This window comes from Lingula anatina, chromosome 1 (genome assembly GCF_051362555.1).
Source record: "Lingula anatina isolate TDL-2025a chromosome 1, LinAna3.0, whole genome shotgun sequence".
NCBI classification, from domain to species: domain Eukaryota; kingdom Metazoa; phylum Brachiopoda; class Lingulata; order Lingulida; family Lingulidae; genus Lingula; species Lingula anatina.
The window spans coordinates 16,396,227-16,412,083 of NC_141767.1; the positions used below are offsets into that span (position 1 = coordinate 16,396,227).

Here is a 15,857-nt window from a genome sequence, read left to right on the forward strand (position 1 = left end):
AGACACCATCGGTCTACGTGGATCGACCCAACTCTGCGGGGACTCTTGCCAAATGCTAACAGCTTTACTGAATGACATGCCTCCTCTTGTTTCCAACACCAGGAGCTAAAAGGTGTGTCATTCGATCAGTTAAGCTGAATGTTGTCCCCGCAGAGTCCCCGCAGAGTTGGGTCGATCCATGTAGATTGATGGTGTTTATGGGAAAGGGGCCTTACACAGAGATGTGACATGACATGCATGTATGCAAGATACACCACATCCGTGCTTTGTTCTCAACATTCCCTGTGGTATAAGAAGCAATTTTAGACTAACAGAATGCTTACATTGGTAATACAGGGAAGTCCAAGCAGCATGAGAACAATACAAATTCCAGCAGTACACAGCATTCTTTTCTTCATCAGGTATTTACCACCAGATTCTATGAGACCTGTGGACAGTGTCTCCATCATACCAAACTATGATGGAAAAGATAATCAATGATAAATCAAATCAAATTAAGTGCATGGAGAAGTAGCTGTAGAATACACACACACACATGAAATAAATGATAATAATAACAATTTTAAAAAAAACCAAATAATATCTACATCTATAATAATAAAGATATTTTCTGATACAAATATAGTGAAATAAAAAGACTGTGGCTACCCCTACTAATACTGTAGGACAGCTGGCATTAGAAAGACAATTTGATAAATTCTTGGCTAACAAATTCATAATTGGCCCAGTACCAATTTCTGTTAGAAAAAGATAAGTGCATGAGTGGGTTTTCATATTTTAAGTTGTCATATGTTAGTTTAACCTCACAGTGCACACATACCTGTGTATCCAAGCCAATGGTCAGCAACATCAAAAAGAAGAGAACTGCCCAGATAGGGGACATTGGCAGGCGGGATATGGCCTCAGGGTAGGCTACAAATACTAGGCCAGGACCTAAACATTAATTAACATGGGTTTGTCAATATATGATTTAAATACTGTATTTGTGGTGTTCACCTATTCGTTTATTAATTCATTATTGACAAGCACTTATTTATTTATATATCCTTTCATTTTTGTATTCTTTTATGTTCTTAGTTTCTCGTTTATGTCAACAGGAACTCTTTATGTATAGGAAAACAACATGCATTCATTTCTAATTTGACATTTTGAATGCAGTTAATGTTAATCTGTTAAACTGATTGCATTATGTGAGGGACCCCATAGTGAGACCCTACGTAGACTGATAGTTTCAATGGGAACAAGCCGTAAACGTTTGCTTACCTGAGGTGATAACTTTGTCCACTGGCAGATTGGCTTCCTTTGCCATAAAACCAATGATAGAGAACACCACAAACCCTGCGTAGAAACTTGTTCCACAGTTTATAAGTGGAATCATCAGAGCATCCCTACAATGATATCAACTACATGTATTTTATCAGAAACGAGGGAAAAGAGTACATATCACAGGCCGTATATGGGGTTGCTAATGCATGAGTTTGTGTGATAAAATTTAACATGTTTAAGAAATGATCAGTACAGTGCGCTGGCGAATTCAAAATAAAACTTAGTTTGAAAACAAATGGAGTTTGTTTTTGTTGCCTGAAGACATCACTTGCTTAGTCTATGTTTTGGTGTCTTTTGAAGCATCCTTGGGAGACAAATGGACGGTTAATTTTTTAATTTACTTTCTTTCCTCTGGTATGCTTAAAGACATTTCGCAAAAGACATTCAATTGAGACAAGGTTCTTATCTTTACAAAATGTACAAGTATGAATTTAAGTTTTCCCTTACCTGTAACAGTTGTGGTGGAATCGGTTGAAACTAGCCATGGTAATAAGACCTCCCCATGCCACCCCCACGGAGTAGAAGATTTGTAGGCATGCTTCAACCCATACCTGAAGAAATACATGTCAACATAAATACATGCAAAATGCAGGATTCTTGGAAATCCCACACGAAGGCCTTAATTTAATCAGCATGCACGCAATCACTAGTAGTATGCTGTATCCATAGAAATATGATTCATTAAAACCTTGACAGATTTCCTGCAAAATCCACTCCAGTACAACCATTGTTCTGCTTCTGCCGACTATATGTGCAAAGAGATGTAGAGAACCTTCTCTTTATACTTCTCTTTGTTACGTGTATCTGCATACGTTAAGTTAGTTCTGTCTGACCACAATGACAGCTAGTAGTCTGTTAGAATTATTGTATCGGCCTACTTTATACTTTATTTTTGTATACAGTTTTAGAGGCCCCGGAGAGTATACCGGTATGTTAAGCGTGACCTAAAATACAGGGTGCCCCAGTGCAGTTTGTATTGTTCGCACATGTACATGTAGGTAATCGTTTTGTTTATCTCATTTTGTAATGATGTTGAAATCAAAGCATGCTTAAATCAATTATGTGCCTTTGTTTTCAAGCAATTGCATTCGGTTTGTGGTAATTCAGTCTGATCCAACAGCTCAACAGCGCAGTATTAACTCTAAGGGCGTTTTCCCAGAGATTTAGATCGATCCAGGGATTAAGATTTAGATCGACCTAACTCCCTGGGGGTTCACGCTAAATTGCAGTCAACCAAGCGCACCATAGTTAATTACCCCCTTACAGCTTTCAGTAGGCGGGACAGACGCTTAAGGCGGCTAAGTTGACAGTAATCTAGTGAGACTCCCCACAGGGATAGATCGATCTAAAATCTATGGAAATGGGGTCTAAGAGGCCCAAGTTACATATGACGACTTTTTAGGTCTATATCTTGCATTGATCCATATGGTGCTTTTTATTGATGAAAACATACATTTCTTATGCGTCTAATTGCATCTTTCTTACCCTCACGCCATGGCACCGTAATACATGTTTATCTGACATGAAAAGAACTGACTCTGTTTATTTCCATTCTGAATGGCATTTTGTCTCGTTAATCAGGATTGACTACAAAAATCCAGTCACTTTCAGATTCTCTCACACTTATGATAATACTAACAACTCGCTTACAAACGAGATTAAGGTAAATGAGATTTGCCATAATTAAAACGCACCTTAAAGTCGGCGAGTCTGTTGAAGTCCGGTTTGAGGTAGAAGATCACTCCATCGATAGCCCCCGGGAGCAGGGCGCCACGGATCAGAAGTATGGTCAGCATGAGGTAAGGCAGGGTGGCCGTTACGTATACAACCTGCAAGTGAGAGATAATATTATTGATTTTATTCATTTTAAGTCACGAAAAAATGTGTTCAGAAAACTATAGCTATAAAAGGCCCGGGTTAAAAATACTTTGCTCATATCTTGTATTGATCCACAGGCAGCGGGCGAATCGGGAGGAATATATTCAACACTTAATGATGCGTAACATGGCTTTTGCTTTCTGTTCTCTAGCGGATTGGTTATATTTCATGTGTATTGGCATTAACTGCGCTAAGTTTTTCATTATGATGAGCTCAACGACTTTGAAATATTAAAACACTGATAATGATTTTTTTTTTCATTTCAACCAAATTTGACTTCACCGAAACACTACATTCCAATTTATTTATTATTGCATGATAATAGACGTATCCTCTATCTTGCCGACATATCGGAGGCATATATGAATACCCCTGTGCGTCATTATCGCTGTAAAATGACAAAAGCTCCCTATTGCAACGAGTAACAGTATAGTTTTTTTTTTTTAGAATCCCAAATTCCTTGCTTCATTATCCGTAATATGTTAAAATTGGGTAAAATGATGGGGGGATATCACAGTATGTAACACAATTTTTTTTTAGATTTTACATATACAATATTTAATACCGTTTGTTCGTCTTATCTTGTTTTTTATTCTCAACCAGTGCACTGATGCCAAAATTTTTGGTCTTGCAGCAGGTGTAGTGGTGGCAATAACCACCACCATTGGTAGAGCTATTAATCAAATAGTATAGCCCATTTTTCCCTCTGTGTGATATATTTCGTTTTTGTCATATATCTTTGATGAACAATTACAGAAATCGATTTTAGCTTCTGCCAACTTCCCAAAACGCTTGAGTCTATGTCAGCAGTGGTGGCCGAGTTGCCAATTTCTTTTCGCTGAAATGTGTGAATTGTTGACTGCAAGGATATTTTGTTATGGCATTTAGAAATCACGTAACAGGCAACGTACAAAAACATTTGTCAACCGCAGGGTTCCTATTACTGTTAAAATTGAAAATATTTTGCCATATTTAAGACAACCCAGCTGGGGGACACATGAGGCTTATCACCTAAACCCAATAAAGAGGTGCAAATCATGTCTCAGGCACGCTCTTTAAAATATTTAGTGCACGGATTAGAAACTATGTTTGATTATTTTACGGTTCCACATGAAGAAGTGCGTATCACAGTTCAATTCATCTTCTAACACCGAAAAGGAACCTACGTTAGTGTCACAAATGGAAAACTTTCAACTGCGGAAACGTTTTACTCACTATGAAAATTCGATGAGCACATGTATTGTTCTTTAATTTTTAACCTATAAGAATAACGTCGAATAGAACTATTTTTTTTAGTTTGTTTGGATTTAAAATAAGGTATTTGAGATGTTCTGTGCATTTTATTTTTAGAAATTATACAATGCTGCCGAGCATAAAATTATTTCGTATTTAATATGATAAAAATTGTTTTTACTTGAATTGAAGGGGCTTTTGAACTGGGGTCTTATGTCCTTGGCTATTGCCTCTCATATTGGATGCTATTTTGGATTTCTAAGTTTTTTAAAATACCGACGAAAAATTAAACTACCAGAATCGATCTGCTTAGCATAGTAACTGAAATAAGAAATATGAACCAAGATACGAGCAAAATGGAAGGGGTTTTTGATAAAAATCACTGGTGGCAATATTAGTTTCTTCAAATATAGCGACATTTAAAACACAAAGTAAAATGATATGAACAGTGAGCCAACGGCAGTATACAAATATCGATTCACGTCTAAGTTTTCGAATTTACTGGCTTCAATTTCGAATTGAAAATTGATAACCACAATAACCTTCACAATCTTCACAAGTCCACAATAACCTTACCTTTCCCGATGATTTCACTCCCTTACACAAACACAAGAATGTAATGACCCAGGCGCCCGCGAGACACAGCACCAACTGCCAGCGGACACTTCCTGGGTGTTCAATTCCCTTAGAAATCTCCAAGACATTAAACCTGGAATTCAAATCAATAGTGCTTTAAAACGTTTTTTTACCTATAATTCCCTTAGAAATCTCCAAGATATTAAACCTGGAATTTAATTCAATAGTGCTTTAAAAAGTTTTTTTACCTACAGCGCAGCCAAGCAAGTCTAAAGGTAGCAGGTTTCTAACATTTTGCAAGCTTTCCTAATAGGAGCAATAACGGCCTACACGAAAAAAATATATGTACAGAAATAGGAACTCACTCCCAAAACTCCTCAGCCGGAGTCACCAGTTTCTTGGTGACGTTCTCAACAGTTAACTCCGTGATGGATTCGTTGAAGGTGCTGTTCTCACCGCCTCTTTGCACACACCATTCCGTGTTCCAGTCATTGTTGCAAGATTTCCAGGGCACCTCCGACTGGAAGGACATTCCGAAGAAGTAGAGCGTCCAGGCCAAGATGACATTATAATAGATGCAGCATATTCCAGAAACGATCACCATCCCATAGCCAATGCCTAAAATTTAACCGTAAGAAAAAATGATAACAATAACCATTTTAAGTCTAAACCCCATAAAATGCTTAGCAGACTTTCAAGAATGATAAAATATTGATTGCAATAAAAACTAAATTATTGGACTAAAATTGGATTAAAAGAGTTATTCTTATGTTTAAAAATATGATACTTAAAACATAACATTTTAAACTTTTTGAAATTTAACTTTGAAAATGACAAGCGCTTACATCAAAACAAGAGTTTGTTCACTGCGCAAATTGTAAAAAACAGCATAATTTTTGGAAAAATGGTCGGATCAAGCTGATATTCGAACTCGACCTGTATTTTACTAATATTTGTCGGTCCTGTAAGTTTGAAGACAAAAGGTCAAACGGTTATCTATTCATTGTGTTATCTCTGAAAGAGCACGTCGACGACACCGACTCCGACGACAGACGGAGGTGATGGCTACTGACACTGTCTGTACATAAAAACAAATAAATGCATAAACTAATGTTCAAAGTCGATTTCACGAACAATTTTAATGGGCTTGATGGAGAATTGTGAAAATGCATGTTCCCTCGCCTAAAGCCCCCTTTACACTGGGCGGCGTCCTTTTTGCGTCCAGCAGTACGGCCCCATTTGAGAGTTAAAAAATTATAATACTTACCGTGCTGACAACTGGCCGATCATTGAGCATTCATTCTGATACAAAATCAATGCTCGTGTCTCCTTATTAAGACCACAGCGATGCCAAATTTCATGGTTGCAGAAAGGCCGCAGAAAGGGCGCCGGCCAGTGTAAAGGGGGTATAAGTAAAGAATTATGTTTGACACGAGATGATGCAGATGTGAGACACCCCAAGTTCTTAACCGCAAACTATCAGTGAATTCTGCACAAGTTATGCCTAGACCGATTCGGCAACAACTGTCCAAAATGTGGCCACTGTGTGGTAGACTAACGTATATTCATGTCATAAGCACCACTTGTCATCGCACACTGAGACAAACATCAACAACTGGCCGTCATCACTTGTCATGAAGATAACTGGCATATAATTACGCCTCTCTTATATCTACAATACATTTTGGCGGCAACGTGCATGGCAAAGCAGGCATGATGATTGATGGTGTTTTCGCATGGCTTAGCTCACAGGGTAAATTTATTCTAACGCTGACTCAAAATTTCACCTCGAGGTGATGGGTATGGTATTTGGATAAATGGTTTTGACAGCCAGAAAGGTTAGGTACACATTTAGTGAAATGTTCTGAAGATTTTATATTTAATCACATTTTTTTTTTTCGGATTGAATTTTTAGATTTAACCCACCCCCATAGTATAAACCACACAACGTAATCAAATTCACCCGTGTGCTTTTAAGCAAATAGATATTCACCAGAGATACCTTAAATGTGCAGGGATGAACGGAGAGGGACAGTTTTATGCAAATATTTGGTTACTAGAAAGCCTGACTGTTATCTTTTGAGCAGTCGAAAGCTCAAACCTTAGGCAAGTTCAAATATATATTTCAACCATTTTCTGTGGAAACAGATTTTCTAGGATGAATACCTGTCCCTAGCCAGTTCTGAGAACCAGAGCCAACACCAATACAAAAATACAAAACAATGCATCTACGCACAATTTTAAGTAATCTTGGCAGGGTTCCTGACACAGTTTTCACTATGGGAGTCCGTTGTATGACTCAAAATATGTTAATCCATACATACTGTTGTTTATGTGGTGTAGATTGCGGACAGCGTTTTTTTTACGAAGGTAATAAGACGACCTGATCGTATTACCTTTAAATAGCGGGCTAGCGCTCCATATGGAAAGGGGGCTACAGCGTGAAAACTGCCCAATGGACAACTCCATGAAGTACAGAGGAATCCCACACAGGAACATAAACATGAAGTATGGGATCAGGAACGCGCCTGAAACGAGAACACAAATTGTTTTTATGTTATGCACTTTTGATCTTCCTTAACGGCTCAGTGCTTCACAAATACATAATGAAGAAAAAAACCTATATGCATGTAGAATTACCGCTTTGTAGATACGTGCTACCTGATCTATGCCGACACTGGTCAGAGCTTCAAAATACATCCATTTCATTACGCTTCACAAATTCAAGAAAATCTTACTTTTTGAGCACCAAATTCTAAATCTAAAAACGTATCATTAAAAAATTCATGAGTAGATTCTTTTGAGGGCTTTTTAAAAGGACTAGGTGAACACTTTTAATTCTACATAATTCAAATTAAGTTATCTTAATCATTTTTTTCCTTTTCTTTTCCAGGCCTTTTATATTCTATATTCATGTGTTAGAATTTTTGTAATAATAATAATAATTAATTATTATTATTATTAAGTGCCCCCCTTGACTACTAGTACATGTTACTTGATGAAGTACATAGGGTTTGTGTTGGGAATTCGGTTATAGGTTCCACATTTCAAGCCGTCAGCAATCTCAAGTAAGTGACAGACGTTCCCTGATCAATATGCCTTCCTTTACCCTGTGCTATTGATAGTTCCAAGGTAATATGGTAATAGATTCTTGATGATTCATACTACTCAGAATACGATTAAAGGCATACATTGGGCATTAAATCTTTATAGAGCACAAAAAAGATTTTCCTCTCAACCAAAACCCTTGGGACAATTACGTTTTATAAATTCGTTTTTGTGTTCCAAGTATCTAATTTGTGCGTCAAGAGATGGGGACTGGCGAGTTTAACTCATAAGACCTGGTAAAAACAGAAAATTCAAACTCATAACGGGATCAGAATTTCTGATAATTCTATATAGGATAGTCCTATAGGCCTATACCTTGGTGTTGAGATTTCCAGGAAAATTATCATTATTATTATTATATAAACGTCAAACGCAAAGTGCATGCCTTGAAACGATTTTAATCTAAATAATTAAAATATTGAGTTGCATATGACGAATATCTTTGACTATCATCTCTGTACACTATATCAAATAAATGTTATATAGAGTATATATATATCTTTACCTCCTCCATTTCTGATACAGAGATAGGGAAATCTCCACAGATTCCCCAGTCCTACGGCGTACCCTACACACGAGAGGAAGAAATCCACCTGGAGGCCCCACGTGCCTCGTTCCTCGCTATCGTGGCTCGTCTCGCTGCTAGTGTTCCCGTTCAGTAAGCTGGCGGCGGTGGACGTCTCAGTGCTGATAACACTGAGCTTCTCGGTCTTCTCGGGGTCCGTGCATTCGCCATTGGCGTCCACCACGGCAGGGCCGTCGATCAGGGGTTCCTTGGTCTCTTGTGCACCAGCGTTTTGGTCGGTAGGAATGTGGGTGTTCATTGTTGGAGGACGGCGTGGCGTCTGGAGAGGGGGCGATATGGCAAAAAACAGAAATAATATGAAAATTAATCTATACACCTTAACAACCACTTGTGTTATTTTGACAGGTCGCAACACGATCACCTACATGTATTGCTGCCTTTAACTAGTTTGATCGATGATTATGCTTTTTATGTGCTTGTCCAATAATACGCGCAGATCTGATTTCTGTACACATACATTTTTAAAACAGGTTTTCCGTCCTTTTCATTTCAAATAGGAGTCAAAAGCCTAAAGGAAATCGATAAATCAGCTGTTTCGTTTCGAATTCAATTAGGAAGAAAAGCGAAAGGGTTAATCTCGAAAATGAACTCGAGATAATTCCATTTCCGCTTGCATAGGATTGTGCAAACCACAGAAACACAGCTACGATATCATTGTTGGGTTCAATTTACGAGCACTATGCCCTACATGTAACAGCAAAATTGTCCCGTCCACAATTTAACATTAACATTAACATTAACCGTGAGAAGCGAGCCAAATTTTACAATCTCTTGGCAAAAACTCGAATCCGCCAATCTTTATTGACTGCCCTGTCTGTAATGAGGAAGTAAATGCAGGCAATTCTTTGCGTCTCCTGTGGTGACGCCATCATTAACAGAAAAAAAGGGTGAAGAATCAATATGAATTGAACAAGTGCTGAGTACTAGACCTATATATTTAACCAAATTCATAATGATAGCCGCGTATGAAACCTAAAATGTCAGATAAATCAAGCATACAGTACGAACAAAGGTTCACCCTAAGTGACTGACATTGAATATACTGGATATCGTTTTTGCATAGGAAGCATAGCTATTATTACGTGAATTAATGTGCAACTTTGACATTACCAGGTTACTATAAATATTTATTTAGTGGACAAAATCAAGAATCATGATGACTGCGCTCGTTACACCAAGGAACTCTGTTTTGTGTTACGATCGTAAAAGAGGTATTTATTGAACAAAAACTGCATACATCTTTCAACCATTCATCTGTTTTGAACAGCTGTAAATAACCTCGTAGCCTTATGGAATGTTAGATACTCATGGGTTACAAAAACCGAAGCATAGTTGACAAATACAACGGTGTCTCCTTTGCAAGTAGGGGTTATAATTAGTTCTATCTTGCCTAAGAGGTTCGGGTGGATCAAGGGGGTACTGTAGTTTCCCTTGTTGTGCGATAGTTTTCATCATTGTGTACATTTATTGAAGTACGATATGTACATATAATGGAGTGTGTGTGATAAGACGCTAAATCCATTTTAGTAACACTTCACCCCCCCCCCACCCCCTCCCCAAAAAAAGAATAATAATAAAATCCAGGTGACACACTACAACACTCCATTTGACAACGTGTGCATAATTATCTGTCGACGTCTAATTAAAAATAAACGCAGAAAAAAAACCCGAAAATGTGAACCTGATCTCTACTTTTTCATTTGTATAATTTATTTGCTCTTTCCTATTGATCTTGAATTCTTCAGCATACAGCCACTGACCCCGTGTGGTTCGTTCATGTAGAATTTGTTGAATACTGATGCGTATATGAATACGTTCCCGTAAATATGTTTTCGAGATTATATTTTGAATGCTGGAAAATACAATATTTTGCTAAAGGAGGGCAAAGGTGATTTTTTTTCAATCGGTTCGCTAGGCCAATGTAGAATACAAATGAAGTAGGCTAGGTCAACTACCGGTATACTATACTACATGTATAATGTTTATGGCGCAAATGTTGATATTGCTCAGGTTTGTCGCGTTTCGCTTTCTATACTACTGTAGGAGAGGGAAAAGCGGGTGTATTCCAAGAGGAGAAGAGCGCGTGGCTCACCCACCCCCACCCCAGCCCCGGGATCCGCCATTTTTAATAGTGCCCGGGTATTCAAAATGTCATGACCGACATCAGATGTTGAATGTAGTTTTTATTAACAACATTTTGAATATTGCATGTATCTTTCCCCGGGAAGTTATAACGTCTAAAGCTAGTTTGAATGAAGACCAACAGTACGCCGGTGTAACGAAACTAAGGGCCCGTGTAACAAAAAAGTCCGCCCTCCATATAGTTATAATGGTTAGGGTTAGTCTGACCTATGTGGGTCAAAATCTAGGGCGAGGCTCACCTGTACAAATGAATGGGAAGTGGACCCTGTGTTATGGGGGACTCTGTCACATTACACCGGGTGTAGCGTGATTCGTTGTAAACCGTAGACGTAGTGGAGTGTGGTACGTATTAAAGACCCAGACTTAACTATTACTGTAGGACCTTGTTGGTGAAGTGAATTATTTAATGTTAAAGATGACGTAATCGACTGTTTATTTTGAAAGATTAAAAAAAAACGAGTAACAGATCTGTGTGCGTTGCTGTCTACTGCATTGTTATTCACTGCATTATTTCTAACGACACCATTTGTCGATCGATCGCTTTTTTACGACCACGATCTTAATAAATGAACAATCGTTATCTGTCCTCAGTGTTTCCTAGGGTATAGTCACATGCACTGTGGATTCAATCAATTTAACGCCTTGTGATGTAAACCGGCTACTAAGAGCTACATGTAATATGACTCAATTTAAAGGTGGGCGTCGTTTTCTCGGAAGTTGGATGTTAAAAGGATCTTTTAAGATCTTTTGTATATAAAAATACAGTGAATGTATTCAAATGACTCTAGTTTGTTGCCTCTAACCATGTCTAGCCCAGCTCCTCGCTCATATCAAGCTATCTATTCAGCTTTTGTCAATATAAAACTGATTGAATCGAATGTATTTAAGAGTTTCTTTGTGTGATGTGCCTACAAACAATTGTTTACACATAAATTAACAACCAATTCCTCTTGAAGTCCAGAGCTTCCAGCCCCCACGAGCATTCTTCCAGGTCAAGCAAGTTCAATAAAAATGTATACCGCGGCGTGTGTGTGTGAGAGAGAGAGAGAGAGAGAGAGAGAGAGAGAGAGAGAGTGTGAGTTGTGTGATTGCTTTGCGTCTGCGTGCGCTGTGTGTGCTTGTGTGTGATTATGTGCCTGCGTGTGTACGTGTTAATGCATTTGTGAACTTTACTTACAATGCCATTAAGCGGTGATTAAGGGCTAAGACTTCTTAGACGTCTAAGGCATGTTTGTATTTATAAACAATTTTTCTCTGACTATATACGATAAAAGTCGATATACCTGGCAGCCGTGAGCTGTATGCTTGGGATATTAGGTAGGTTGCCAGACTGAGAATAAATATATTACCACTACAAACGGGGGCTTGTGATCGTGACATGGGTAAGAACTGTCATTATGTTTACCTGCTCGTTATGTACGCACGTTCAATACCTTGAAAAGAAGAAAATGATGTTCTTAACGTGTGTCTGTCTCAACCAAACCTCAATTTACCCTGCATCGATTGTGAGTATGAAAGTATGATTGGAAACGTGTATTAACCGAAAAAATCCCCTCGAAGATACATAATGATGTCATTTCCCTCTATATTTTCACTTTTGCTTTTGCACTTCGCTGTATGGATGTCACCTGCATACATACATACATGTACATGTATGTCTGATATGTAGCAGCGTAAATCAGAGCGAATGTATTAGAAATTTCTTGACTAAATGTTAAAAGACACTGGTTATATAAATCAACGGATCGGCAAATTTTCTATCTCACAGGTGTATGTGAGTTTTTCGGAGCTCCGTGTAGCTTACCGGCTGTGGTGTCTTTATGTGGGATTATATGCCATCGGCTTCGCAAATTCAAATATAATATCACTGATACCGTTACATATTATGCAATTTAGTACTCATCAGGCCTACCAATAATAAACTCCCACCTAGACTAAGAGCAAAGACAAACAGGGCTAAAACATTTTAATCAGATGCAGTTCACATCATATTGCCTCACTCCTAAAATGATACTTAACAATTTGTCAGCAGGTAAAGCATTAACAAAGAAATCTTACCGCCATCATTTCTGTGCAAATATTCAAGAGCCTGGCAACTGAGTTATTTCAATGCTGTAAAATTCTCTCTAAGAACCTGGAATACATGTACTCACCAAAATCCTTTTATTTGATGAATGACTGCTATAATTCTTGAAAAAAATATACCTGAATGTGAATGGCTTATAATAAAACACGTGTTCGACGTTCTACGGCTCTCAATGCATCTGATCAATGAGGTTGCTTGATGCAGCTTTCTTTTATATTCCCACGTGATATGCTGTATGACGTAGTACGAGCAAGACCATCTGGCTGATTCACGTTATACACAGAAACAACATTAAGAAGCAAAAGGTTTACTTGATTGCGTACTATTTCGGTGGTGTTTATGCGGCCGATTGCACATTAACAAAAGGATATCAAGATCAATCGTTGTTTCACATTAAAAAAAATTCAAAAATAGCTAATATCTCTGTTTCGTTATTCTCATTTTACTGATCATTGTAAATGCATTTTCTAGGCCAGGGTTTAAGTATTCGATGTGGCCCTTAATGAGGTTGAGGTGAGCTGATTACGTATTGATCTCAGTAATAAGCATTGATTAAATGCGGCAAGCAGAGAGACTTTTCCTCTTCACACGTACGTCACGTACGTAGCGATGTATTAGACTTCATATTAAAATGTATGTGAATTCATATTGGAAAGCTTATTGCAAACCAGGAAGTGAATAGCAATTTAAACGCCGTGCTAAATTTTAACATTTGTATTCTTTGTTTAAACATTTTATGACTATAAGACCAGGATTAAGCGATAAGGTACTTTGTATTTTACAAGATTTCATGTAAACAGTGCTTGGAATTGACGTCCATTTTATCAATGGCCGCATTAGCAACTAAAGTTGATCCGCGGACTAACATATCCATGGACCCATTTGAAAGCTTACCGCTTAATCCCCGCGGGGAATCTTTTCAGGTCTAGCAGGGATTATGCAGTAAGCATTCAAGTGGGTCGGCCATATTTGATCCACGGATCTGCTAGTTCGAAGATCAAGTTGTTCAGAATGCGCCTAATGTTTTTATTTCAAAGCACCGTGCACACCATCGATTTTAAGGAATTTATGTGAATCATTTCAGGAAGCTCTAAATGGCAGCTCCGTCTGGATTTAAGACTCTGGAGAACTGGCAAAAAACATAAGAGCAATATCACAATTTGGGACTTTTTGTCTGTATTAAGCATATTAAATATAATATAGACATGATTTTAGCTCTGTAAAAGGGCCTCTATACGATAAGAATGCGGATAGTATAAACACACACACACACACACACACACACACACACACACACGTATTAGACCTAATTTCATGATTCATATATTCTAAGCTTTTGAGACGAGGCCTGAAAACGTCATATAACGCCATATAACCTCAAACACTGGCTTATGAAGGTTTCAGCGCACGTTTCTAGATAACAAGATGTATCAATAATGGATATGTAACGGTGGCTATATCTGCACCCCGAGTTTCCACAGTCACTTCTTTACGTTCTAATAGTAGATAAGTAGAAATTTCGATTAATTCTGAAACACAGGGTGTCTATCTGTGATCTCGTTGCAGATTAAAGCACAGTAGCACTGAAATGGTGGATTTTCCTGCATAAACAGAGAGCTGAGTGATAGCCGCTGCTGCTCTCATTGCGTCTGCAGGTTTATAAATAGCTATGTCGCAGTTATATAAGAATAAAGAGGCATATCATTTTTTAGATTGACTAGTATTATTAATAATCATAGCATAATTGAACGTTTTTTAATTTATAATTAATTTACTTATTCGTGTATTTATTGTTGCCGTTGTTTGAACTGTATGTCTCCTCGATAGAACAAAGACTTTCCATCCACGCTGCGAATTAAATATCACATTCAGGCAGAAACTCTACTTTTGCTTCTGTGAATATCGTATCAGCAACATTCCGGTAAATGCTTCTCAAGAATTTAGTCCAATGGTCAAACAGAAGGCACAGAGAGGCCTTCAAAAAATTAAGATAGTGCGTCGTCGAGAAGAGCCATGAAACATCATACTGTACTCCAGTTATTGGTGAATCTATATGTGGTCTCTTTTATTTCTTACAAAAAAGGGGGTGCCCTTCAGGTGCCCTTTAGAACGTATTCATTATGAATCTATTAGAGAGTCACATAATGCTGTTTTTTCACCTATTACGTTTGTAGAGACTTTGAACGATCTTAGATGTAGACCCGCTGCGTTTAACTCCTCTGCGGATAAAATTCTTAGAAAATGTGGTTTTGAGTTTAATCAAAGGGAATAGTGTCTAAGTCTGTGGATCATATTAAATTTGCTTATCGTTCAAACAGGAATGTCGAGGACAAATCAACTGATTAACTGATATTTGCACACTGCGCTGCTGGGCCTATACAATAAAACTCGTATGCTAGGGTTTGTGACAACCCGATATGTCCGACAGGCCAGATATGCCCTACGACCAGAGAAGGCCAGATATGTCCGACAAAAAAGAGCCAGATGTGTCCGACAGGCCAGACATATCTGGCCTGTCGGACATATCGGGTCGTCACAGGGTTTCATTTTTACATTAGGGTTTAATGAGTTATAGTTCTGTTTTTACACTGTTATGAAAAAAATGACTTTCATGACATAGACAATGAGAGAGTTTTAATAAGCTTTCCCAGCTGTGTAATTAAGAACGGTCTTGCCTTTGGTATTAGCACCTTGTATGTCAGGGCTACAGTGGAGGGACGGAAAAACTCACAATTGGATTGTATATCATAAAAGACAGAATGGAGAACACAACAAAACAAATTACGAGGGGGGTCTCACCATCCAGGTATATTCTTTTATTGTTGTATTCCTACCAAGAATACAACAAGCAAAAGTAGAGGATACAGTTTTAAAGTACACGTAATTTTAATCCAAGCATAAGTAGAGTAAATAGTTTTTAAG

General features: G+C 38.0%; 1 protein-coding gene across 5 annotated transcripts in view; it reads right to left on the reverse strand.

Moving 5' to 3' along the window:
• The window catches only part of LOC106156757 (sodium-dependent proline transporter), a 19,904-nt gene extending 6,704 nt beyond the window's left edge, over positions 1–13,200 (reverse strand). For 2 of the 5 annotated variants that reach the window (XR_015331747.1, XM_086999400.1), the window contains exons 1-10: positions 12,908–12,928; positions 8,627–8,966; positions 7,410–7,541; positions 5,379–5,631; positions 5,014–5,146; positions 3,021–3,155; positions 1,774–1,877; positions 1,264–1,388; positions 821–933; positions 324–455 (exon numbers count right to left, since the gene is read on the reverse strand). Coding sequence is in view for 4 of the 5 variants with exons in the window: in XM_086999400.1 (XP_086855526.1) it covers positions 324–455; positions 821–933; positions 1,264–1,388; positions 1,774–1,877; positions 3,021–3,155; positions 5,014–5,146; positions 5,379–5,631; positions 7,410–7,541; positions 8,627–8,966; positions 12,908–12,916 (1,476 nt within the window). In the remaining variant the exon portion in view is untranslated. Of the gene's footprint in view, positions 1–323; positions 456–820; positions 934–1,263; positions 1,389–1,773; positions 1,878–3,020; positions 3,156–5,013; positions 5,147–5,378; positions 5,632–6,572; positions 6,619–7,409; positions 7,542–8,626; positions 8,967–12,907; positions 12,929–13,002 lie in introns of those variants that run through there. The other 3 variants (XM_013532169.2, XM_013532168.2, XM_024075709.2) reach the window with 3 other exon arrangements.
• Between the last annotated feature and the right edge of the window lie 2,657 nt (positions 13,201–15,857).